This window comes from Hyla sarda, chromosome 1 (assembly GCF_029499605.1).
Source record: "Hyla sarda isolate aHylSar1 chromosome 1, aHylSar1.hap1, whole genome shotgun sequence".
NCBI lineage: Eukaryota > Metazoa > Chordata > Amphibia > Anura > Hylidae > Hyla > Hyla sarda.
This window is the reverse complement of record NC_079189.1, coordinates 7,291,290-7,318,253: the sequence shown is the minus strand read 5'-3', so window position 1 is coordinate 7,318,253 and position 26,964 is coordinate 7,291,290. Positions and strand designations below refer to the sequence as shown.

The following is a 26,964-nucleotide window of genomic DNA, read 5'->3' as shown; positions in this document are numbered from 1 at the left end:
TAATATGGGGGAATCTATGTGCTGCCTAAAGGGGGGATCTAACTATGTGCTGCCTAAAGGGGGGATCTAACTATGTGATGCCTAAAGGGGGGCTCTATGTGCTGCCTAAAGGGGGCTAAAGCACGTTATTCCAAACCATTTAGGAATGTTTGGTTTTAATCCATAAAGGGCATAAATCACCAGACTCTGCATCAACTATGTAATTTTCCATGGGAGTTTTGCCATGGATCCCACTCCGGCACGCCACAGTCCAGGTATTAGTCCCCTTGAAACAACTTTTAAATCACTATGGTGCCAAGAAAGAGTCCCGTGGGTTTTAAAATTCACCTGCCCATTGAAGTCAATGGCGGTTCGCCTGGTTCGCAAACTTTTGCGGAAGTTTGCGTTCGCGGTTCGCGAACCGAAAATTTTATGTTCGTGACATCACTAATCCTGGGTACCATACAAGCAAAGGGGCACTTCTACCTTACTCTGGGGCCAAAGATGCAGTAAACTCTTTCTTGGAGGCCTGTTATCTGCTGATTGGGAAGCTTAATTAGGGAGACTCCACCTAGCAGGAAAAGCGTATGTGAGGGAATGTAAGCAATAAAGTTCACCCTTCTAACCTGCTTTAATTTAGAGTGGGATGCTGAAAAAATCTTCACCAATTGGCTCCTGGTGGGTGACTTTAGGAAAGGTGGCATTGTTACTGATAGCGAACTGCAGTGTCCTATGATGGGGTGCAGGTCTACTGGAGATATAAAGTGTTAGCAACTAAAAGTCTGATCCTGGTCAGATTCCTATCCTGGGTACCAGACAAGCAAAGGGGCACTTCTACCTTAAAATTCACTCCTTCATTGAGGTGGAATATGTAGATCACTTCTTCTCGGAGGCCTACTCTCTGCTAAGAGAGAGGCTGAATTAGGAAGACTACACCTGGTAGGGAAAGCGTATTTGAGGGAATGTAAGCAATGAAGTTCACCCAGCTAATCGGGTTCAATTCAGGGAAAGACACTGAGGAAATCTTCACCAATTTGCTCCTGGTCGGTGAATTTAGGAAAGTGAGCATTCTCACTGATAGCAAACTGCAGTGTCCTATGACGGGGTGCAGGTCTATTGGAGATATAAAGTGTTAGCAACTAAAATTCTGGTCCTGGTCAGATTCCTATCCTGGGTACCAGACAAGTAAAGGGGCACTTTTACCGTAGATTCACTCCTTCTCTGAGGTGGAAGATGTAGATCACTTCTTCTCGGAGGCCGGCTCTCTGCTAAGAGGGAGGCTTAATTAGGGAGGCTCCACATTGTAGGGAAAGCGTATGTGAGGGAATGTAAGCAATGAAGCTCTCCCGTTTAATCTGGTTCAATTCAGGGAGGGAATCTTCACAATTGGCTCCTGGGAGGTGACTTTAGGAAAGTTAGCATTCTCATTAATAGCGAACAGCAGTATCCTATGGCGGTATGCAGGTCTAGTCGAGATATTAAAGGAACACTATTGTGCAGAAAAACTTATAACCTATCCAAAGGGATCCCCAGCAATGTCCTGCACGGGACCCTGCTCTCCCCGAGAATGGAGTATGTCGACCCCTGGGAAAAGCAGCAGCCGACAGCCGACACGCCCCCTCCTCTATGGTAATCTAAGGAAATCTTCACCAATTAGCTCCTGGTAGGTGACTTTAGAAAAGTTTGCATTCTGACTGATAGCAAACTGCAGTGTCCTATGGCGGGGTGCAGGTCTAGTGGAGATATGAAGTGTTAGCAACAAAACTCTGATCCAGTCAAAGGCCTATCCTAAGTACAGGAAAAGCTGTTGCAAAACTGCAACTCCCAGCATGCTCGGACAACCAAGTTAGGTGTCGTAGTGTTGAAGCAGCTGGAGACACACTGTTTGGAAGACACTGGGGAACGTGACCTTACAAGCACTTTACAGTGTCACCATTAGATGGCAGCAAAGTAGAGATCCCCAGTGATTGGTTCTGAGTAAACCTTGTAGCATGTTGTTGATTTCCCTGCAGTGCCGCCACAAGGGCCTCCAGGGGGGTGCTATACTGCGGGCCTGTTATTAGGCTCAGTCCCACTTGATTCCTTGAAGTCGTACCATTCATGACAGCTGAACCTGGCGTTCCTCACAGGGAAGTTTTTCCTCTGCCAAACTTTCTGTAGTGTTTTGGCATCCTGAGCACAGAATAGCAGAGCTCAGCGTGCGCCGCACTAATGAAGCCCAGAGACAGCGGTTTATTTATACCCCGGGTTTGTGGGAAGAGATTGTTGTTCCTGAATTTCATTCACAGCTTGAGGAGATGAGGAGGGGGGGTTGAATACTTTTCCTTTTTGTATAAATAAACAGAAGGTGATGTGTGTCGTGGGTCTAGACACTCGGACGTGGCTGAGATGTTATGTGGACAGTACCATGTGGATGGAGAGGACCATGTATGGTCTAGGAGAATCTAGTAGGGCATGTGAGGGTTGTGTTTTCTCATATCCAGCCTGAGATGGTACGTCTGGTGGCTGGTACTGCCCCCGGTGGTGTCCTGACTGATGACAGGGTATTAGTCCTCTTCTAGCTGTCAAGTCTGGTGCGTGTATATATTGTAAATCAGGAATAAACTGCTGCCAGACATCTCTGCCCCTCCAGACCTTCTCTCCCCCCAACATCTGGCATCAGAGGGGAGTCCGGAGACCACCATACACATTAGATGATTGGGCCATCCTAGCTACATGGCAGGTTCCTACTATGCAAGGAGGACACACATGATGGTCAGGTCAGGACCGCAGCAATGCACCAGACCTGTTATACTGCTGGGACTACTAGGGGGGTCTACACTGTGTCTGCCCAGGGAGTAATAAGGGTCTGCTGTGATTACTGGGGAATGGGGAGGAAAAGAAAGAGAGAAGGCACTGCTGGGACTACTAGGGGGATACTGCTGGGACTACTGGGGAGAGGGGCACTGCTGTGACTACTGGAGAGAGGGGCACTGCTGGGACTACTGCCCAGGGAGAGGGGCACTGCTGTGACTACTGGAAAGAGGGGTACTGCTGTGACTACTGGAGAGAGGGGCACTGTTGTGACTACTGGAGAGAGGGGCACTGCTGTGACTACTGGGGAGAGGGGCACTGCTGTGACTACTGGGGAGAGGGGCACTGCTGTGACTACTGGAAAGAGGGGCACTGCTGTGACTACTGGAGAGAGGGGCACTGTTGTGACTACTGGAGAGAGGGGCACTGTTGTGACTACTGGGGAGAGGGGCACTGCTGTGACTACTGGGGAGAGGGGCACTGCTGTGACTACTGGAGAGAGGGGCACTGCTGTGACTACTGGAGAGAGGGGCACTGCTGTGTAAGATAATAAGCAGTAATAAGATAAAGAGAAGGCACTCCCATAGGGCACTGCTGTGACTACTTGGGAGCCCAGCTCTGCTTATGTAGGTAAGAGGGAAGTTCCCCCTGTGACTACTATTGTATTGTGGAGGGCGGGGGCCGAATCCGAAGCTGAGCGCTCCACCTGCAGACTAGACCATGTTGTCCGCCATGATTTACACTACATGTCTGATCTCCATGATTTACACCTCATGTCTGATCCCCATGATTTACACCTCATGTCTGATCCCCATGATTTACACCTCATGTCTGATCCCCATGATTTACACCTCATGTCTGATCCCCATGATTTACACCTCATGTCTGATCCCCATGATTTACACCTCATGTCTGATCCCCATGATTTACACCTCATGTCTGATCCCCATGATTTACACCTCATGTCTGATCCCCATGATTTACACTACATGTCTGATCCCCATGATTTACACCACATGTCTGATCCCCATGATTTACACCTCATGTCTGATCCCCATGATTTACACCTCATGTCTGATCCCCATGATTTACACCTCATGTCTGATCCCCATGATTTACACCTCATGTCTGATCCCCATGATTTACACCACATGTCTGATCCCCATGATTTACACCACATGTCTGATCCCCATGATTTACACTACATGTCTGATCCCCATGATTTACACCTCATGTCTGATCCCCATGATTTACAACTCATGTCTGATCCCCATGATTTATACTACATGTCTGATCCCCATGATTTATACTACATGTCTGATCCCCATGATTTACACTACATGTCTGATCCCCATGATTTACACTACATGTCTGATCCCCATGATTAACACCTCATGTCTGATCCCCATGATTTACACCTCATGTCTGATCCCCATGATTTACACCTCATGTCTGATCCCCATGATTTACATTACATGTCTGATCCCCATGATTTACACCTCATGTCTGATCCCCATGATTTACACTACATGTCTGATCCCCATGATTTACACCATGTCTGATCCCCATGATTTACACCTCATGTCTGATCCCCATGATTTACATTACATGTCTGATCCCCATGATTTACATTACATGTCTGATCCCCATGATTTACATTACATGTCTGATCCCCATGATTTACACCGCATGTCTGATCCCCATGATTTACACCGCATGTCTGATCCCCATGATTTACACCACATGTCTGATCCCCATGATTTACACCTCATGTCTGATCCCCATGATTTACACCTCATGTCTGATCCCCATGATTTACACCTCATGTCTGATCCCCATGATTTACACCTCATGTCTGATCCCCATGATTTACACCTCATGTCTGATCCCCATGATTTACACCTCATGTCTGATCCCCATGATTTACACCTCATGTCTGATCCCCATGATTTATACTACATGTCTGATCCCCATGATTTATACTACATGTCTGATCCCCATGATTTACACTACATGTCTGATCCCCATGATTTACACCTCATGTCTGATCCCCATGATTTACACCACATGTCTGATCCCCATGATTTACATTACATGTCTGATCCCCATGATTTACACCACATGTCTGATCCCCATGATTTACATTACATGTCTGATCCCCATGATTTACATTACATGTCTGATCCCCATGATTTACACCACATGTCTGATCCCCATGATTTACATTACATGTCTGATCCCCATGATTTACATTACATGTCTGATCCCCATGATTTACACCACATGTCTGATCCCCATGATTTACACCTCATGTCTGATCCCCAGGATTTTGTCTTCTCAGGTGGCTCCAGCCCGGGGGGAGATCTTGGTGACGTCAGAAGGAAGACATCTCATCCTGGAGGTGGAGAGGAACCAGTAGGTGTCTGTGTGTCTCCATCTTGTCTACTGGGACCATGTTAACCCCTCAATGACTGTGCACCTTGTATACACTATAGTGACTGTGCACCTTGTATACACTATAGTGACTGTGCACCTTGTATACACTATAGTGACTGTGCACCTTGTATACACTATAGTGACTGTGCACCTTGTATACACTATAGTGACTGTGCGCCGTGTTTACACTATAGTGACTGTGCACCTTGTATACACTATAGTGACTGTGCGCCTTGTATACACTATAGTGACTGTGCGCCTTGTATACACTATAGTGACTGTGCGCCGTGTATACACTATAGTGACTGTGCGCCGTGTATACACTATAGTGACTGTGCGCCGTGTATACACTATAGTGACTGTGCGCCGTGTATACACTATAGTGACTGTGCACCTTGTATACACTATAGTGACTGTGCACCTTGTATACACTATAGTGACTGTGCACCTTGTATACACTATAGTGACTGTGCGCCTTGTATACACTATAGTGACTGTGCGCCTTGTATACACTATAGTGACTGTGCGCCTTGTATACACTATAGTGACTGTGCGCCTTGTATACACTATAGTGACTGTGCGCCTTGTATACACTATAGTGACTGTGCGCCTTGTATACACTATAGTGACTGTGCACCTTGTATACACTATAGTGACTGTGCACCTTGTATACACTATAGTGACTGTGCACCTTGTATACACTATAGTGACTGTGCACCTTGTATACACTATAGTGACTGTGCACCTTGTATACACTATAATGGGGCTCCTCTTCACCATGACCCGAAATAGAAGAACAGGGGTCCAGGTCCAGGATATGGAAAGCTAAAGCTTATTTTGGCTTCCACTGTGACCCTCTGATGTGCTCCTCCTACTGCCGGCATCATTCACAGTGATAATAGGAGGGGCCCCTTTTAGATGCTGGGACCCGCAGTAGCTGCCATATTTTTGTAGTCTCTTCAGTTATATCAGGGGCCCTAAGCTTACAGGTAATGACCAAAAAGTGAGCCCCGGATCCACAATTCTTTTGTGGTCCCAAAAATATCAACAGAAACAAAAACATCACCTCTAGGACTCACATCACCTCTAGGACTCCCATCACCTCTAGGACTCCCATCACCTCTAGGACTCCCATCACCTCTAGGACTCCCATCACCTCTAGGACTCACATCACCTCTAGGACTCACATCACCTCTAGAACTCACATCACCTCTAGGACTCACATCACATCTAGGACTCACCTCTAGGACTCCCATCACCTCTAGGACTCCCATCACCTCTAGGACTCCCATCCCCTCTAGGACTCCCATCCCCTCTAGGACTCCCATCCCCTCTAGGACTCCCATCCCCTCTAGGACTCCCATCACCTCTAGGACTCCCATCACCTCTAGGACTCCCATCACATCTAGGACTCCCATCACATCTAGGACTCCCATCACATCTAGGACTCCCATCACATCTAGGACTCCCATCACATCTAGGACTCCCATCACATCTAGGACTCCCATCACATCTAGGACTCACATCACATCTAGGACTCACATCACATCTAGGACTCACATCACCTCTAGGACTCACATCACATCTAGGACTCACCTCTAGGACTCCCATCACCTCTAGGACTCCCATCCCCTCTAGGACTCCCATCCCCTCTAGGACTCCCATCCCCTCTAGGACTCCCATCACCTCTAGGACTCCCATCACCTCTAGGACTCCCATCACCTCTAGGACTACCCTCATGGTGACATCTACGTGTACAGCAAATGTGTGCGGGGACAATATGATGAGACCCCAGGGGCCACGCCAACTCCATGGCGGTGTTATACAGCTAACACCCGACAGCAGGTACACTCATAGACTATTCAAGGACCGCATGTGGTGAAATCATCCTGCCGACTACGCCAAAAATAGTGTGTTATGAAGGTTGGAGGCAGACTCAACCTTCAGGTCATTGTGGTATCGGGGACATCTGGATGGGGGAAGAACCGAGCTCTGCAGAGGATTCTCCCCTGTAGATAGTCACCATTTACACAACGGCAGCAGAATTTCCAGATTTTTTGATATTTGAAATGACCAAATATGATGGAGTAGATGTGAAGTTCAGTGTCTCCCCCTCCTCTCCATGACTTACACTATCCCCCCCGCACCCCACATCTGCACTGAGTTAGAGCCGCCCTGTCCTGACACGACTGTAATGGATCTGCCTGCTCGTCTGTATCAACTCTGCTGACTTGGACTGAGATCCAGACAGGACGTGTTCGGGGTGAGGAAGTAACAGCGGGCAGGACGGGAGCGGAGAGACAGCGAGCACTCCAAAGAGACATAGAGTAACACTGCAGACCCCCTGTCACACCATGGATGGGTGGGGTCGCCACTAGTGCAGTGCCAGGCTGTAAACTATACTGCTCCACCACCTACACATACAGTAAAATACATACAATATCCCAAACAGTCAGAGAATGATGACAACACACAAAACATACACTATATACTGACAACACACAAAACATACACTATATACTGAAAACACACAAAACATACACTATATACTGAAAACACACAAAACATACACAATATACTGAAAACACACAAAACATACACTATATACTGAAAACACACAAAACATACACTATATACTGAAAACACACAAAACATACACTATATACTGAAAACACACAAAACATACACTATATACTGAAAACACCCAAACATACACTATATACTGAAAACACACAAAACATACACAATATACTGAAAACACACAAAACATACACTATATACTGAAAACACACAAAACATACACTATATACTGAAAACACACAAAACATACACTATATACTGAAAACACACAAAACATACACTATATACTGAAAACACACAAAACATGCACTATATACTGAAAACACACAAAACATGCACTATATACTGAAAACACACAAAACGCACTATATACTGAAAACACACAAAACATGCACTATATACTGAAAACACACAAAACATGCATGTTATACTGAAAACACACAAAACATGCATGTTATACTGAAAACACACAAAACATGCACTATATACTGAAAACACACAAAACATGCACTATATACTGAAAACACACAAAACATGCACTATATACTGAAAACACACAAAACATGCACTATATACTGAAAACACACAAAACATACACTATATACTGAAAACACACAAAACATGCACTATATACTGAAAACACACAAAACATACACTATATACTGAAAACACACAAAACATACACTATATACTGAAAACACACAAAACATACACTATATACCGAAAACAGACAAAATATACACTATATACCGAAAACACACAAAACATACACTATATACCGAAAACACACAAAACATACACTATATACCGAAAACACACAAAACATACACTATATACCGAAAACACACAAAACATACACTATATACCGAAAACACACAAAACATACACTATATACCGAAAACACACAAAACATACACTATATACCGTAAACACACAAAACATACACTATATACCGAAAACACACAAAACATACACTATATACCGAAAACACACAAAACATACACTATATACCGAAAACACACAAAACATACACTATATACCGAAAACACACAAAACATACACTATATACTGAAAACACACAAAACATGCACTATATACTGAAAACACACAAAACATACACTATATACTGAAAACACACAAAACATACACTATATACCGAAAACACACAAAACATACACTATATACCGAAAACAGACAAAACATACACTATATACCGAAAACACACAAAACATACACTATATACCGAAAACACACAACATACACTATATACCGAAAACACACAACATACACTATATACCGAAAACACACAAAACATACACTATATACCGAAAACACACAAAACATACACTATATACCGAAAACACACAAAACATACACTATATACCGAAAACACACAAAACATACACTATATACCGAAAACACACAAAACATACACTATATACCGAAAACACACAAAACATACACTATATACCGAAAACACACAAAACATACACTATATACCGAAAACACACAAAACATACACTATATACCGAAAACACACAAAACATACGCTATATACCGAAAACACACAAACCATCCCTTACTACATGCTACGGGCAAAGGAAAACACACTTACTGTAAGAGCAGTCACACTATGGAGTCTATACTGTAAGAGCAGTCACACTATGGAGTCTATACTGTAAGAGCAGTCACACTATGGAGTCTATACTGTAAGAGCGGTCACACTATGGAGTCTATACTGTAAGATCAGTCACACTATGGAGTCTATACTGTAAGAGCAGTCACACTATGGAGTCTATACTGTAAGAGCAGTCACACTATGGAGTCTATACTGTAAGAGCGGTCACACTATGGAGTCTATACTGTAAGAGCAGTCACACTATGGAGTCTATACTGTAAGAGCAGTCACACTATGGAGTCTATACTATAAGATCAGTCACACTATGGAGTCTATACTGTAAGAGCAGTCACGCTATGGAGCTATGGCAGAGGGATCCATCTTGATCTCCCTATGGGCCCTTAGTCTCAGTACTGGCCCATGTTGGCCCCTCTTCCCTCGTAGCTCTCAGGCAGTGTCTGGGGTCCCGGGCGGTGGGGCCGATCAGATTTCCCCGTTGGATGAGTTAAGCAGAACCATGTGTGTGACGCCCAGATCAGTCTGAGATAATACCACTGTTGTTCAGGGGCCACGGTCCTTGGTTGGGGCCGGACTGGAGTACGAGTTCCCATGATCCCTAGCAGTAATGGCTGCTGGAATTATTGTTCTTAGGAGTCTGTATTCCTGGACAATGAACCCAGAGCATAGAGAGTCAAGGAGGAGTCCGGCGGGGCCCTGAGATAGAACATTACCCCGGACCCTCATATAAAGGGTTAATCTCTCCCCTCGCCCCCAGGGACCCACACACATATTCTATTGTTGAGGTCATGTCTCTAGCGCTCACTGCTAAACTCAGAACCAATGTAGATGTAGCAGAGCTGACTTGGTTTTGCATTGTCATAGAGCGGTGGTCTCCAAACAGTGGCCCTCCAGCTGTTGCAAAACTACAACTCCCAGCATGCCCGGACAGCCAGCGGCTGTCCGGGCATGCTGGGAGTTGTAGTTTTGCAACAGCTGGAGAGCTACTGTTTGGAGACCACCATCATAAACTGTCCGGGGCATGCTGGGAGTTGTAGTTTTGCAACAGCTGGAGGGCCACTGTTTGGAGACCACCATCATAGACTGTCCGAGCATGCTGGGAGTTGTAGTTTTGCAACAGCTGGAGGGCCACTGTTTGGAGACAACCATCATAGACTGTCCGCGCATGCTGGGAGTTGTAGTTTTGCCACAGCTGGAGGGCCACTGTTTGGAGACCACCATCATAGACTGTCCGCGCATGCTGGGAGTTGTAGTTTTGCCACAGCTGGAGGGCCACTGTTTGGAGACCACCATCATAGACTGTCCGGGCATGCTGGGAGTTGTAGTTTTGCAACAGCTGGAGGTCCACTGTTTGGAGACCACCATCATAGACTGTCCGGGCATGCTGGGAGTTGCAGTTTTGACACAGCTGGAGGTCCACTGTTTGGAGACCACCATCATAGACTGTCCGGGCATGCTGGGAATTGTAGTTTTGCAACATCTGGAGGGCCACTGTTTGGAGACCACCGTCATAGACTGTCAGGGCATGCTGAGAGTTGTGGTTTTGCAACAGCTGGAGGGCCACTGTTTGGCGACCACCATCATAAACTGTCCGGGCACGCTGGGAGTTGTAGTTTTGCAACAGCTGGAGGGCCACTGTTTGGAGACCACCATCTCAGACTGTCCGGGCATGCTGGGAGTTGTAGTTTTGCAACAGCTGGAGGGTCACTGTTTGGAGACCACCATCATAGACTGCTATATATGACTCGCAGTTATCAGCCACTTTATCCGGGAAGGGGGGGGGGGGGTCACTCTCCTGTATATAAGGTTCGTGGATTTTATATCTATTTTTCCTGCAAATTTGGGAAAACTTTGAGTTTTGTGCTTTGGCGAACGCTTCCTGCTGACATCAGCGAAAAAAAGGAAAAAAAGAAAGTTTTCCTGACACACAGAGACGAAAAACAGAGGAGGGGAGGATGTCAGGTCCATATGGGGGAGGGAAGTGTCACATTGTAAATTATACTGTGTGTGTGATACAATATATTATACTGTGTGTGTGATACAATATATTATACTGTGTGTATGATACAATATATTATACTGTGTGTGTGTGATACAATATATTATACTGTGTGTGTGATACAATATATTATACTGTGTGTGTGTGAGATACAATATATTATACTGTGTGTGTGTGATACAATATATTATACTGTGTGTGTGATACAATATATTATACTGTGTGTATGATACAATATATTATACTGTGTGTGTGATACAATATATTATACTGTGTGTGTGTGAGATACAATATATTATACTGTGTGTGTGTGATACAATATATTATACTGTGTGTGTGATACAATATATTATACTGTGTGTGTGATACAATATATTATACTGTGTGTGTGTGATACAATATATTATACTGTGTGTGTGTAATACAATATATTATACTGTGTGTATGATACAATATATTATACTGTGTGTATGATACAATATATTATACTGTGTGTATGATACAATATATTATACTGTGTGTGTGATACAATATATTATACTGTGTGTGTGTGATACAATATATTATACTGTGTGTGTGTGATACAATATATTATACTGTGTGTGTGATACAATATATTATACTGTGTGTATGATACAATATATTATACTGTGTGTATGATATAATATATTATACTGTGTGTGTATGATACAATATATTATACTGTGTGTATGATATAATATATTATACTGTGTGTGTGTGATACAATATATTATACTGTGTATGATACAATATATTATACTGTGTGTATGATATAATATATTATACTGTGTGTGTGTGATACAATATATTATACTGTGTGTGTATGATACAATATATTATACTGTGTGTGTATGATACAATATATTATACTGTGTGTGTATGATACAATATATTATACTGTGTGTATGATACAATATATTATACTGTGTGTATGATACAATATATTATACTGTGTGTGTATGATACAATATATTATACTGTGTGTGTGTGATACAATATATTATACTGTGTGTGATACAATATATTATACTGTGTGTGTGTGATACAATATATTATACTGTGTGTGTGATACAATATATTATACTGTGTGTGTGATACAATATATTATACTGTGTGTGTATGATACAATATATTATACTGTGTGTGTGTGATACAATATATTATACTGTGTGTGTGTGATACAATATATTATACTGTGTGTGTGTGATACAATATATTATACTGTGTGTGTGTGATACAATATATTATACTGTGTGTGTGATACAATATATTATACTGTGTGTATGATACAATATATTATACTGTGTGTATGATACAATATATTATACTGTGTGTGTGTGATACAATATATTATACTGTGTGTGTATGATACAATATATTATACTGTGTGTGTGATACAATATATTATACTGTGTGTGTGATACAATATATTATACTGTGTGTATGATACAATATATTATACTGTGTGTGTGATACAATATATTATACTGTGTGTGTGTGATACAATATATTATACTGTGTGTGTGTAATACAATATATTATACTGTGTGTATGATACAATATATTATACTGTGTGTATGATACAATATATTATACTGTGTGTATGATACAATATATTATACTGTGTGTGTGATACAATATATTATACTGTGTGTGTGATACAATATATTATACTGTGTGTGTGATACAATATATTATACTGTGTGTGTATGATACAATATATTATACTGTGTGTGTATGATACAATATATTATACTGTGTGTATGATACAATATATTATACTGTGTGTGTGTGATACAATATATTATACTGTGTGTGTGTGATACAATATATTATACTGTGTGTGATACAATATATTATACTGTGTGTGTATGATACAATATATTATACTGTGTGTGTGTGATACAATATATTATACTGTGTGTGTGATACAATATATTATACTGTGTGTGTGATACAATATATTATACTGTGTGTGTATGATACAATATATTATACTGTGTGTGTGTGATACAATATATTATACTGTGTGTGTGTGATACAATATATTATACTGTGTGTGTGTGATACAATATATTATACTGTGTGTGTGTGATACAATATATTATACTGTGTGTGTGATACAATATATTATACTGTGTGTGTGATACAATATATTATACTGTGTGTGTATGATACAATATATTATACTGTGTGTGTATGATACAATATATTATACTGTGTGTGTATGATACAATATATTATACTGTGTGTGTATGATACAATATATTATACTGTGTGTGTATGATACAATATATTATACTGTGTGTGTGTGATACAATATATTATACTGTGTGTGTGTGATACAATATATTATACTGTGTGTGTGTGATACAATATATTATACTGTGTGTGTATGATACAATATATTATACTGTGTGTGTGATACAATATATTATACTGTGTGTGTGATACAATATATTATACTGTGTGTGTATGATACAATATATTATACTGTGTGTGTATGATACAATATATTATACTGTGTGTGTATGATACAATATATTATACTGTGTGTGTGTGATACAATATATTATACTGTGTGTGTATGATACAATATATTATACTGTGTGTGTGATACAATATATTATACTGTGTGTGTATGATACAATATATTATACTGTGTGTGTGTGATACAATATATTATACTGTGTGTGTGTGATACAATATATTATACTGTGTGTGTGATACAATATATTATACTGTGTGTGTGTGATACAATATATTATACTGTGTGTGTGTGATACAATATATTATACTGTGTGTGTGATACAATATATTATACTGTGTGTGTGTGATACAATATATTATACTGTGTGTGTGTGATACAATATATTATACTGTGTGTATGATACAATATATTATACTGTGTGTGTGATACAGTATAATATATTGTATCACACACACAGTATAATATATTGTATCACACACACAGTATAATATATTGTATCATACACACACAGTATAATATATTGTATCACACACACAGTATAATATATTGTATCATACACACACAGTATAATATATTGTATCACACACACAGTATAATATATTGTATCACACACACACAGTATAATATATTGTATCACACACACACAGTATAATATATTGTATCATACACAGTATAATATATTGTATCACACACACAGTATAATATATTGTGTGTGTGATACAATATATTATACTGTGTGTATGATACAATATATTATACTGTGTGTGTGTGATACAATATATTATACTGTGTGTGATATAATACAATATATTATACTGTGTGTGATACAATATATTATACTGTGTGTGTGATACAATATATTATACTGTGTGTGTGATACAATATATTATACTGTGTGTGTATGATACAATATATTATACTGTGTGTGTATGATACAATATATTATACTGTGTGTGTATGATACAATATATTATACTGTGTGTGTATGATACAATATATTATACTGTGTGTATGATACAATATATTATACTGTGTGTGTATGATACAATATATTATACTGTGTGTGTATGATACAATATATTATACTGTGTGTGTATGATACAATGTATTATACTGTGTGTATGATACAATGTATTATACTGTGTGTGTATGATACAATATATTATACTGTGTGTGTATGATACAATATATTATACTGTGTGTGTGATACAATATATTATACTGTGTGTGTGTGATACAATATATTATACTGTGTGTGTGATACAATATATTATACTGTGTGTGTGATACAATATATTATACTGTGTGTGTGTGATACAATATATTATACTGTGTGTGTGATACAATATATTATACTGTGTGTGTATGATATAATATATTATACTGTGTGTGTGATACAATATATTATACTGTGTGTGTGATACAATATATTATACTGTGTGTGTGTGATACAATATATTATACTGTGTGTGTGTGATACAATATATTATACTGTGTGTGTATGATACAATATATTATACTGTGTGTGTATGATACAATATATTATACTGTGTGTGTATGATACAATATATTATACTGTGTGTGTGATACAATATATTATACTGTGTGTGTGATACAATATATTATACTGTGTGTGTGATACAATATATTATACTGTGTGTATGATACAATATATTATACTGTGTGTGTATGATACAATATATTATACTGTGTATGATACAATATATTATACTGTGTGTGTGTGATACAATATATTATACTGTGTGTGTGATACAATATATTATACTGTGTGTGTGATACAATATATTATACTGTGTGTGTATGATACAATATATTATACTGTGTGTGTGATACAATATATTATACTGTGTGTGTATGATATAATATATTATACTGTGTGTGTGATACAATATATTATACTGTGTGTGTATGATACAATATATTATACTGTGTGTGTATGATACAATATATTATACTGTGTGTGTATGATACAATATATTATACTGTGTGTGTGATACAATATATTATACTGTGTGTATGATACAATATATTATACTGTGTGTGTATGATACAATATATTATACTGTGTGTATGATACAATATATTATACTGTGTGTGTGATACAATATATTATACTGTGTGTATGATACAATATATTATACTGTGTGTGTATGATACAATATATTATACTGTGTGTATGATACAATATATTATACTGTGTGTGTATGATACAATATATTATACTGTGTATGATACAATATATTATACTGTGTGTGTGTGATACAATATATTATACTGTGTGTGTGTGATACAATATATTATACTGTGTGTGTGTGATACAATATATTATACTGTGTGTGTGATACAATATATTATACTGTGTGTGTGATACAATATATTATACTGTGTGTGTGATACAATATATTATACTGTGTGTGTGATACAATATATTATACTGTGTGTGTATGATACAATATATTATACTGTGTGTGTGATACAATATATTATACTGTGTGTGTGTGATACAATATATTATACTGTGTGTGTGTGATACAATATATTATACTGTGTGTGTGATACAATATATTATACTGTGTGTGTATGATATAATATATTATACTGTGTGTGTGATACAATATATTATACTGTGTGTGTATGATACAATATATTATACTGTGTGTGTATGATACAATATATTATACTGTGTGTGTATGATACAATATATTATACTGTGTGTGTGATACAATATATTATACTGTGTGTGTGATACAATATATTATACTGTGTGTGTGATACAATATATTATACTGTGTGTGTGATACAATATATTATACTGTGTGTGTGATACAATATATTATACTGTGTGTGTGTGATACAATATATTATACTGTGTGTGATATAATACAATATATTATACTGTGTGTGATACAATATATTATACTGTGTGTGTGATACAATATATTATACTGTGTGTGTATGATACAATATATTATACTGTGTGTGTGTGATACAATATATTATACTGTGTGTGTGATACAATATATTATACTGTGTGTGTATGATACAATATATTATACTGTGTGTGTATGATACAATATATTATACTGTGTGTGTGATACAATATATTATACTGTGTGTGTGATACAATATATTATACTGTGTGTGTGATACAATATATTATACTGTGTGTATGATACAATATATTATACTGTGTGTGTATGATACAATATATTATACTGTGTGTGTGATACAATATATTATACTGTGTGTGTATGATACAATATATTATACTGTGTGTGTGATACAATATATTATACACTGTGTGTGTGATACAATATATTATACTGTGTGTGTGATACAATATATTATACTGTGTGTGTGATACAATATATTATACTGTGTGTATGATACAATATATTATACTGTGTGTGTATGATACAATATATTATACTGTGTGTGTGATACAATATATTATACTGTGTGTGTATGATACAATATATTATACTGTGTGTGTGATACAATATATTATACACTGTGTGTGTGATACAATATATTATACTGTGTGTGTGATACAATATATTATACTGTGTGTGTGATACAATATATTATACTGTGTGTGTATGATACAATATATTATACTGTGTGTGTGATACAATGTATTATACTGTGTGTGTATGATACAATATATTATACTGTGTGTATGATACAATATATTATACTGTGTGTATGATACAATATATTATACTGTGTGTATGATACAATATATTATACTGTGTGTGATACAATATATTATACTGTGTGTGATACAATATATTATACTGTGTGTGTATGATACAATATATTATACTGTGTGTATGATACAATATATTATACTGTGTGTGTATGATACAATATATTATATTATACTGTGTGTGTATGATACAATATATTATACTGTGTGTGTATGATACAATATATTATACTGTGTGTATGATACAATATATTATACTGTGTGTATGATACAATATATTATACTGTGTGTGTGATACAATATATTATACTGTGTGTGTATGATACAATATATTATACTATGTGTGTGTGATACAATATATTATACTGTGTGTGTGATACAATATATTATACTGTGTGTGTGTGATACAATATATTATACTGTGTGTGTGATACAATATATTATACTGTGTGTGTGATACAATATATTATACTGTGTGTGATATAATACAATATATTATACTGTGTGTGATACAATATATTATACTGTGTGTGTGATACAATATATTATACTGTGTGTGTGATACAATATATTATACTGTGTGTGTATGATACAATATATTATACTGTGTGTATGATACAATATATTATACTGTGTGTGTGTGATACAATATATTATACTGTGTGTGTATGATACAATATATTATACTGTGTGTGTGATACAATATATTATACTGTGTGTGTGATACAATATATTATACTGTGTGTGTGATACAATGTATTATACTGTGTGTATGATACAATATATTATACTGTGTGTGTATGATACAATATATTATACTGTGTGTGTGTGATACAATATATTATACTGTGTGTGTGTGATACAATATATTATACTGTGTGTGTGATACAATATATTATACTGTGTGTGTATGATACAATATATTATACTGTGTGTGTGATACAATATATTATACTGTGTGTGTGATACAATATATTATACTGTGTGTGTGATACAATATATTATACTGTGTGTATGATACAATATATTATACTGTGTGTGTGTGATACAATATATTATACTGTGTGTGTGTGATACAATATATTATACTGTGTGTGTGTGATACAATATATTATACTGTGTGTATGATACAATATATTATACTGTGTGTGTGATACAATATATTATACTGTGTGTGATATAATACAATATATTATACTGTGTGTGTGTGATACAATGTATTATACTGTGTGTGTGTGATACAATATATTATACTGTGTGTGATATAATACAATATATTATACTGTGTGTGTGTGATACAATGTATTATACTGTGTGTGTGATATAATATATTATACTGTGTGTGTGATACAATATATTATACTGTGTGTATGATACAATATATTATACTGTGTGTGTATGATACAATATATTATACTGTGTGTGTGATACAATGTATTATACTGTGTGTGTATGATACAATATATTATACTGTGTGTGTGATACAATATATTATACTGTGTGTATGATACAATATATTATACTGTGTGTGTGATACAATATATTATACTGTGTGTGTATGATACAATATATTATACTGTGTGTGTATGATACAATATATTATACTGTGTGTGTGATACAATATATTATACTGTGTGTATGATACAATATATTATACTGTGTGTGTATGATACAATATATTATACTGTGTGTGTGATACAATATATAATACTGTGTGTGTGATATGTATATATATATATATATGTAGGATATGTATGTATATGATATATATGTATGTATTTGTATGTATATGTGTATGATATGTATATAATATTTAGTATATTAACAGTCATCTTTGTCCCCCCCCAGCCTCCTTCTTCCTCCGGGGATCACGGAGACGCACTACACAGAGGACGGAGAGGAGGTGACTGTGACCCTCAACCACACGGTAGGTTCTGAGACGCTGCACATCTCCATTGTGTTACCTGTCAGGATCATAGATCACATTATCACTGACACCATGATGTAAGAGGAAATCACAGGCCGTGCTTCTCCGAGTCCTTTCTTCCTGTATACAGGACAGATTAGTGCTGGGTATATAATCCTTAAAGAGGTATCCCATGTATGGCTTATCTACCACATATCTACCTGGGGACCTGAGGATTTGATGGGATATATATATATATATATATATATCCTCCTGGGGACCTGAGGATATGTGGGGATATGTGTGTATATATATATATATATATATATATATATATATATATATATATATATATATATATATATATATCCACCTGGGGACCTGAGGATATGTGGGGATATATATATATATATCCACCTGGGGACCTGAGGATATGTGGGGGTATATATATATATATCCACCTGGGGACCTGAGGATATGTGGGGATATATATATATATATCCACCTGGGGACCTGAGGATATGTGGGGATATATATATATATATCCACCTGGGGACCTGAGGATATGTGGGGATATATATATATATATATATATATCCACCTGGGGACCTGAGGATATGTGGGGATATATATATATATATATATATATCCACCTGGGGACCTGAGGATATGTGGGGATATATATATATATCCACCTGGGGACCTGAGGATATGTGGGGATATGTATATATATATATATCCACCTGGGGACCTGAGGATATGTGGGGATATGTATATATATATATATATACCTCCATATTATGCTGTGGTTTACGTATTGGTATTTTTGGTTTACCTGTTGCTTTAATCCCTGTTAAACCTTAAAAACTTTGTTGTTAGGGGAGTGTGTATGAGGTGAACCATGTGACTCATCTGCCCAATGGGAGTCCTCCGGATCGGCCCCTTCTATAATGTGGTAGGAGTTCAGTTTATGCTGAGGTGCAGTTTGGAGGAGTCTGGAGTGAGTCTGTGAGGTGTTCTGAGGAGGCCTCAAATCCTGCACCCGCACATCTTCTACAGTTTATCCCCACACCCGGGGCCAACGTCACAGCCTAGCAGTAAGCACTTAAAGGGGTACTCCGCTGTACGACATCTTAACCCCTATCCAAGGGAAAGGGGATAAGGTGTCCGACCGCGGGGGTCCTGCTGCTTGGACCCCCCGTGATCTCCTGCAGCACCTGGCATTCTAAGCAAACGCCGAGTTCCTGCAGCAGTGGGCGTGATGTCACAGCCACGCCCCCTCGTGATGTAACGCCACGCCTCCTCCATTCATGTCTATGGGAGGGGGCGTGTTGATAGACACGCCCCCTCCCATAGACATGAATGGAGGGGCATGGCTGGACGTCATGAGGGGGCGTGGCCTTGACTTCACGATCACAGTCTCTGGCACCGAGCGCTCTGAACAAAATGTTCACAATGCTGCAGCACCGGAGGACCCCTTTAAGTCCCGGGGATTCAAGTCAGTCATACAAGTCAACAAAGTCAAGCGTGGGTTTCAGTCATACACAGCACAATCTACTATAAGTCCCAGCAAGCCGATAAGCTTCCAAGGTTCACCCTGCACCTCTCTTTATACTAATCTGAGGTGTAACGGATTTTATCATCTATCCTGCCTCAGTAAAGTCAGTTTTTCCATAACCTTGCGTCGGAGTACTTTTTGCCCCGTGCCTGGCCCAGGAGACGCTGGCTCAACCTCGGTTGGTGTATAGGCTAACCATGCCCTGGCGTCACGAAAAGGTTCATTTGCACATTACCCTCACCCGACACCACATATTTACCACTTATCCACCTGAGGGATGTGGTTGATATATATATATATATATATATATATATATATATATATATATATACACTTGAAGTGGATAAGTGGTATATCCATCAATTATATATCTATTTCCATGTTTTATCACTACAACCACTCCTATCCTCCTCTTACATACAGGCGCACTGTTACTACCATGGTCAGGTGAAGGGTCACGAGGGGTCTTCGGTGGTCCTCAGTACCTGCTCAGGGATCAGGTAAGACAATAAGTCAAGATGTGAAGACATTTAGATGTTATACGGTCTCCATAATAACCCTGGATTCTTATTTTCATCCTTATATCCAGCGGCCTCATTGCCCTGGACGCCAACAACAGCTTCTACCTCCACCCTGTGGCCGGGCAGAACTCCGGAGCCCACATGTTGTACCAGACCAAGCACCTGCCCATTAAAGGAGGGAGCTGTGGGCATGAAGGGCACCCGCATCCTGCCACCTCTCACTTGGATGACTTCATCTCCCAGCCCGGGCACCACAGGGTAAGGCGGGCATTGACCCATCAGAGTGACGAACAAGGCCAGTCGACAAACCATGTCTCAATAGTATCCACCATAGTATTGTAATATGAATTAACCACCTGGATGCATAGAACAGTGGTCCCCAAACTGTGCCGTCGGCTGTCCGGGCATGCTGGGAGTTGTAGTTTTGCAACAGCTGGAGGACAACCGTTTGGAGACGTGGGTGGGCATAGGTTTACAGTGGCATCTAGTGGTCACAGTATAGAACTGATTTAGCAATTTGGCATCATAGTGTTATATCGCCACCTGCTGGTTGAGTTATGAAGTGTCTCCTGTAAAGATGATAGAATGGCATGTATGCAGACAGGGTGTGATAGAATAATAATAATATAAATAATAATAATATAAATAATAATAATAAAAAATAATAATAATTAAAATAAATAATGATACACAATGATAATTTAAATAATTTCGGTAATAATAATGAAAAATGTTATAAAAGAATAAAAATAAGAATAAAAAATAAATAATAATACAAATAATAAGAAAAATAATATAATAAACATAATTATAATGATACTAATAAGTTATGTTTTATAGTAGGTGTCAGGGATTTAGCTGGACAGCACCTCACAGCTGATATCTGATCTTATGTACAATCCATCCTTACTCATTGCAGATGAAGAGGAACGTCTGGGGGGCTCAGAAGTACATGGAACTCTATATTGTCGCTGATCACTCCATGGTGAGTTTTATCACATCTAACAAAATACATGTTGTCAATCTAAAACTAATGTTGGGGTCTTATATGTCAATCACTATTTCATTTACAGTATTGTCTAATTTACATACAACAGGCTTTCCCTATCTCTGGTGCTAAAATCTCCTCACCTTCTTGGAGTCCAGTCCCTTCTTACCAGCTAATTCTAGTCTCTCTCCTTCTCTGTATATCTCCTCGCTGTCTTCCATGTGTTTTCACATTTTGAGTCATTCTGGGGTAGTCAGAGATCCCATCGCTGTTCCTTTTTCCTTAGCTTTGGTTATAATGCCCCACAAGCTCCTTTCCCCTTCTTATAGCTCTAGTCCTTCAGTTTTCCTGGTACACATCCTCTCACTTTCTTTGTCTTCACCCTGTCTCACTATTTGCTTTAGGATGGTTAGTGATCCCATCTCTGTCCCTCTTTTTTGCTTTAAGTACATTTGTGGTCTGGGCTACATGATGCGGTCGTCGTATCCTAACCAGTATCCTAACTTTAAACAACTAAAATTAACACCCAATCAACAAATCCTGATCACCAACTACCTAACTAAGCAGCCTGAGGTGTGCCATGACTGCTGCGTGAGAGTACACCTAAAGAGGGCCAAAACTCAGAAATGTAAAACATAACCCCATATTAACAACACTACAAGCTCCTTGCTAAGTGAGCTCCTAAATATTTGATACTAACCGTAAGAACTACCAAACATGAGCTAACATCAACCTGCCCTTTTAAGTCATGGCAAGCAAGCACAGCAAACCATGCAGAATTCAAAAATTACTTCAAAAAAGCAGCCTGAAAATGAAACCAAAAGGGTAGACCCCAAGTGACCTAACCCAAATGCGTCTAGGATTAACCTACAACCTCAAGCATAGCTCCTTGCAAAGATGCTGTAACCCCATGTTTCTGAAATCCTGAGGTAATAATAATAGACTAACCAATAGAGATCGACCGATTATCGGTTTGGCCGATATTATCGGCCGATAATCACGATTTTGGGCATTATCGGTATCGGCAATTACCTTGCCGATAAGCCGATTTAGCCCCCCCCCCCGACCAGCCGCACCGCGACCGCCCCCCGACCCGCCGCACCGCGTCGCACCCCCAACCGCACCGCCCCGGCCCCATTCCCTCCCCCATCCCCGGTTATATTATTACCTGTTCCCGGGGCCCACGCTACTTCTGGCTCCTGCTGTGTCCTGCGTTACGCTGTGCGCAATGACGAGTGACGTGACGTGCGCGACGTGACGTCACCGTGACAGCACAGTGACAGCTCAGGAGGACGCCACCGGAGCCTGATGTAGAGTGGACCCCGGGCCCAGGTAATTATAAAACCAGGCATGGGGGAGGCAATGGGGCCGGGGCGTTGGGGGGTGCGACGCAGCGCGGCGGTAGGGGGCGCGGAGCGGTGCGGCCGTGGGGGGAGCGGTGCGGGGGTGGCGGTGATAGGACTCAGGACCCCCGGACAGGCAGGGGGAGAGTAGCGGGTTGCGGCGGCGGCGGCCTATTGTACCACAAAAGCCACTGCAGTGCATTGATTTAAAGCTCCCGCTTTAAATCAATGATCTGCATCGGTGTTGCGGGGGGATAAATAGCCGATAACTTATCGGCTATCGGCCCTAACCTCCACCAAGTATCGTATCGGCCCTAAAAAAACGATATCGGTCGATCCCTACTAACCAAGTACTGCATTGCTTTCCATGACATGTGGCTATGCAGGCGTTCCCAGCAATCCTTGATTAACATGCTTGTACGGCTATGGGGTTCATCTAAAGCAAAAGAAGGACATACTGGAAAGTCTGTACATTCTAATGAAAGGCCATTCAGTAAGTACACCCCACCATTCCTTTAGCTCATCTACTAAAGATCTGACTACCCGGACAGAACCTAACTCACGACGACAACTATCTACAATGACCTCATCTGACCAAAGCCAAAGTTTGAGAGGCCAAAACTCAATTGTGCAAATAGGCACCAGGATGTAATCAAAGACACCCCTATTCTAATTCAACAGACCTAGCCACTTCAGTAATGAACTCCTCTGATTCCTGTGAATGAAGTGTCGACCTCAAGATAATTAATTGCATTTCTAACAGTAAAGCAAACAAATTCAAGAAAATAAATGATGTCATTGCCGACCTTAATACGTGCTTTGTCTAACAAGAGCGAGTGACTTCCCAGACAACCGTCTAACCCGAAGAGCATACTCGAAAATCAGAATCGTCACCAATCATCGTACTCATGCCTAAGACATTACACTGAGATCCAATCAGTATCCATAGCTAAAAAAGAAAAAAGAAAACCTTGTCGCCAGCCTGAAACTGAGTCAGATTGAAATTGGAATTGACCTGTAAGCGTGACAGGCCTTATCGAAACAAAGCAACATATCCAACAACCATGACTATTAAACCCAACAAATATGTGTAACTAATAATGTCATTGCCAACCCGAAGCCGTGACAGGTTGTAATCTTGATTGACTTGTGGACGTGACCAGTAGTGATGAGCGGAGTTACAGTACTTCAATTCTGCATGAACCTCGTGGCTCGGCAGTTGCTGACTTTATCCTGTATAAATTAGTTCAGCTTTCAGGTGCTCTGGTAGGCTGAAAAAGGTGGATACAGTCCTAGGAGACTCTCCTAGGACTGTATACACTTTTCCCAGCCCACCGGAGCACCTGAAAGCTGAATTAATTTATGCAGGCTAAAGTCAGCAACTGCCGAGCCACGAGGTTCATGCAGAATTGAAGTACTGTAACTCCGCTCATCTCTAGTGACCAGTCTCAATGGAATACCAAGCTATATCCCTGTATGCACAATACAATACTAAAACAACGTACTGACTCACCCAATCAAATACTGGAACACCAAAACTAAATGCAGTAACTTGTGTGCCGACTAAAAAACAAAACCAAAAAAAGTATGTATAGAAAAAAAGTATATGAGCAAATGCACCGAATGTTCCCCCTGCAGACGTGGCAGGCATGACAAGTGTAGCTCGTGAATAAAACAAAGAAATTTGACCTGGAGACAGGACTGGTTTACATAACCCACCATGACTAAAGCAACAAGCACCTAATAGACCTACTAACCAATGACTATGCGTGTAAGGTCATGCTGATCTGGTGGCGACTGAAAGCATATCCATCATAAATGTGCCACGTATAAGCCTGCAGATATAGCCGACAGACTGGTATATGACAGCTTGAGAGCCATGAAGTTATTGCCCTGAAGCTGAGACAGTAACAATAACTGCACGGTGCATCCACCTGCAGACGTGGCAGGTATGCCGGGTATACATTGCCTATGTGTCAAAAGGTTACTGCTCCGAAAACGTGTCAGTAACCATAACCAGTGTAGTGCAACCCAAATACAAACATCGGTAAACCGTGATGTTATTGCACTGAAGACGTGTCAGTAACAATAACTGTGCGGTGCCTCCCTCCTGCAGACGTGGCAGGCATTATGGGTATACCACCGCCTATATGTCATAATGGCAACGTACTTTAGTAGTGTCCATAAAATAACCGCTCGATATGTCCCTGCAGACATGGCAAGCATGACAAATAACACCCCAATATGCGTATGCATTCAAACATCCTTGGCGTGGCGAATTGATGACACGAAAACTACTAATAGCCTAAGAATGTTCACGCCATGTTGCATAAGCACAATGCAATTTAACCCAATATAATGCTAAGAACGTGAAGCATGCACATAGTAGTTACATAGTTAGTACGGTCGAAAAAAGACATATGTCCATCAAGTTCAACCAGGGAATTGAAGGGTAGGGGTGTGGCGCGATATTGGGGAAGGGATGGGATTTTATATCTCTTTATATGCATTAATGTTATTTTGTTCCAGGAATGTATCTAATCCTGTTTTAAAGCTGTTAATTTTTCCTGCTGTGACCAGTTCCTGAGGTAGACTGTTCCATAAGTTCACAGTTCTCATGGTAAAGAAGGCGTGTCGCCCCTTGAGACTAAACTTTTTCTTCTCCAGACTGAGGGAGTGCCCCCTCGTCCTTTGGGGGGGGTTTAACCTGGAACAGTTTTTCTCCATATTTTTTGTATGGGCCATTAATATACTTATATATATTTATCATATCCCCCCTTAAACGTCTCTTCTCAAGACTAAACAATTGTAACTCCTTTAATCGTTTCTCATAGCTAAGATGTTCCATGCCCCATATTAGTTACATAAAGATGACTAACAACAAATGCACAGTATTGAGCTATGCCTGCATGTACTGTAGCTTATGTACAAGCTGATGATGTGTAAATAGTAAGTGCAACATATGTACAGAATAAACCATAAA

The 26,964-nt window shown here is 39.4% G+C and overlaps 2 protein-coding genes across 10 annotated transcripts in view; one reads left to right on the top strand and one right to left on the bottom strand.

The window, feature by feature from the left end:
* The window catches only part of DCTN1 (dynactin subunit 1), a 246,862-nt gene that overhangs the window by 47,530 nt on the left and 172,368 nt on the right, over positions 1 to 26,964 (bottom strand). The gene's annotated exons all lie outside the window — the stretch shown is intronic.
* LOC130295393 (disintegrin and metalloproteinase domain-containing protein 19-like) overlaps positions 1 to 26,964 on the top strand; it is a 73,342-nt gene that overhangs the window by 20,645 nt on the left and 25,733 nt on the right. For both annotated transcript variants that reach the window (XM_056546212.1, XM_056546121.1), the window contains 5 exons: positions 5,114 to 5,187; positions 19,514 to 19,592; positions 21,553 to 21,629; positions 21,719 to 21,908; positions 22,570 to 22,635. In XM_056546212.1, coding sequence (XP_056402187.1) covers positions 5,114 to 5,187; positions 19,514 to 19,592; positions 21,553 to 21,629; positions 21,719 to 21,908; positions 22,570 to 22,635 — 486 coding nt within the window. The remainder of the gene's footprint in view (positions 1 to 5,113; positions 5,188 to 19,513; positions 19,593 to 21,552; positions 21,630 to 21,718; positions 21,909 to 22,569; positions 22,636 to 26,964) is intronic.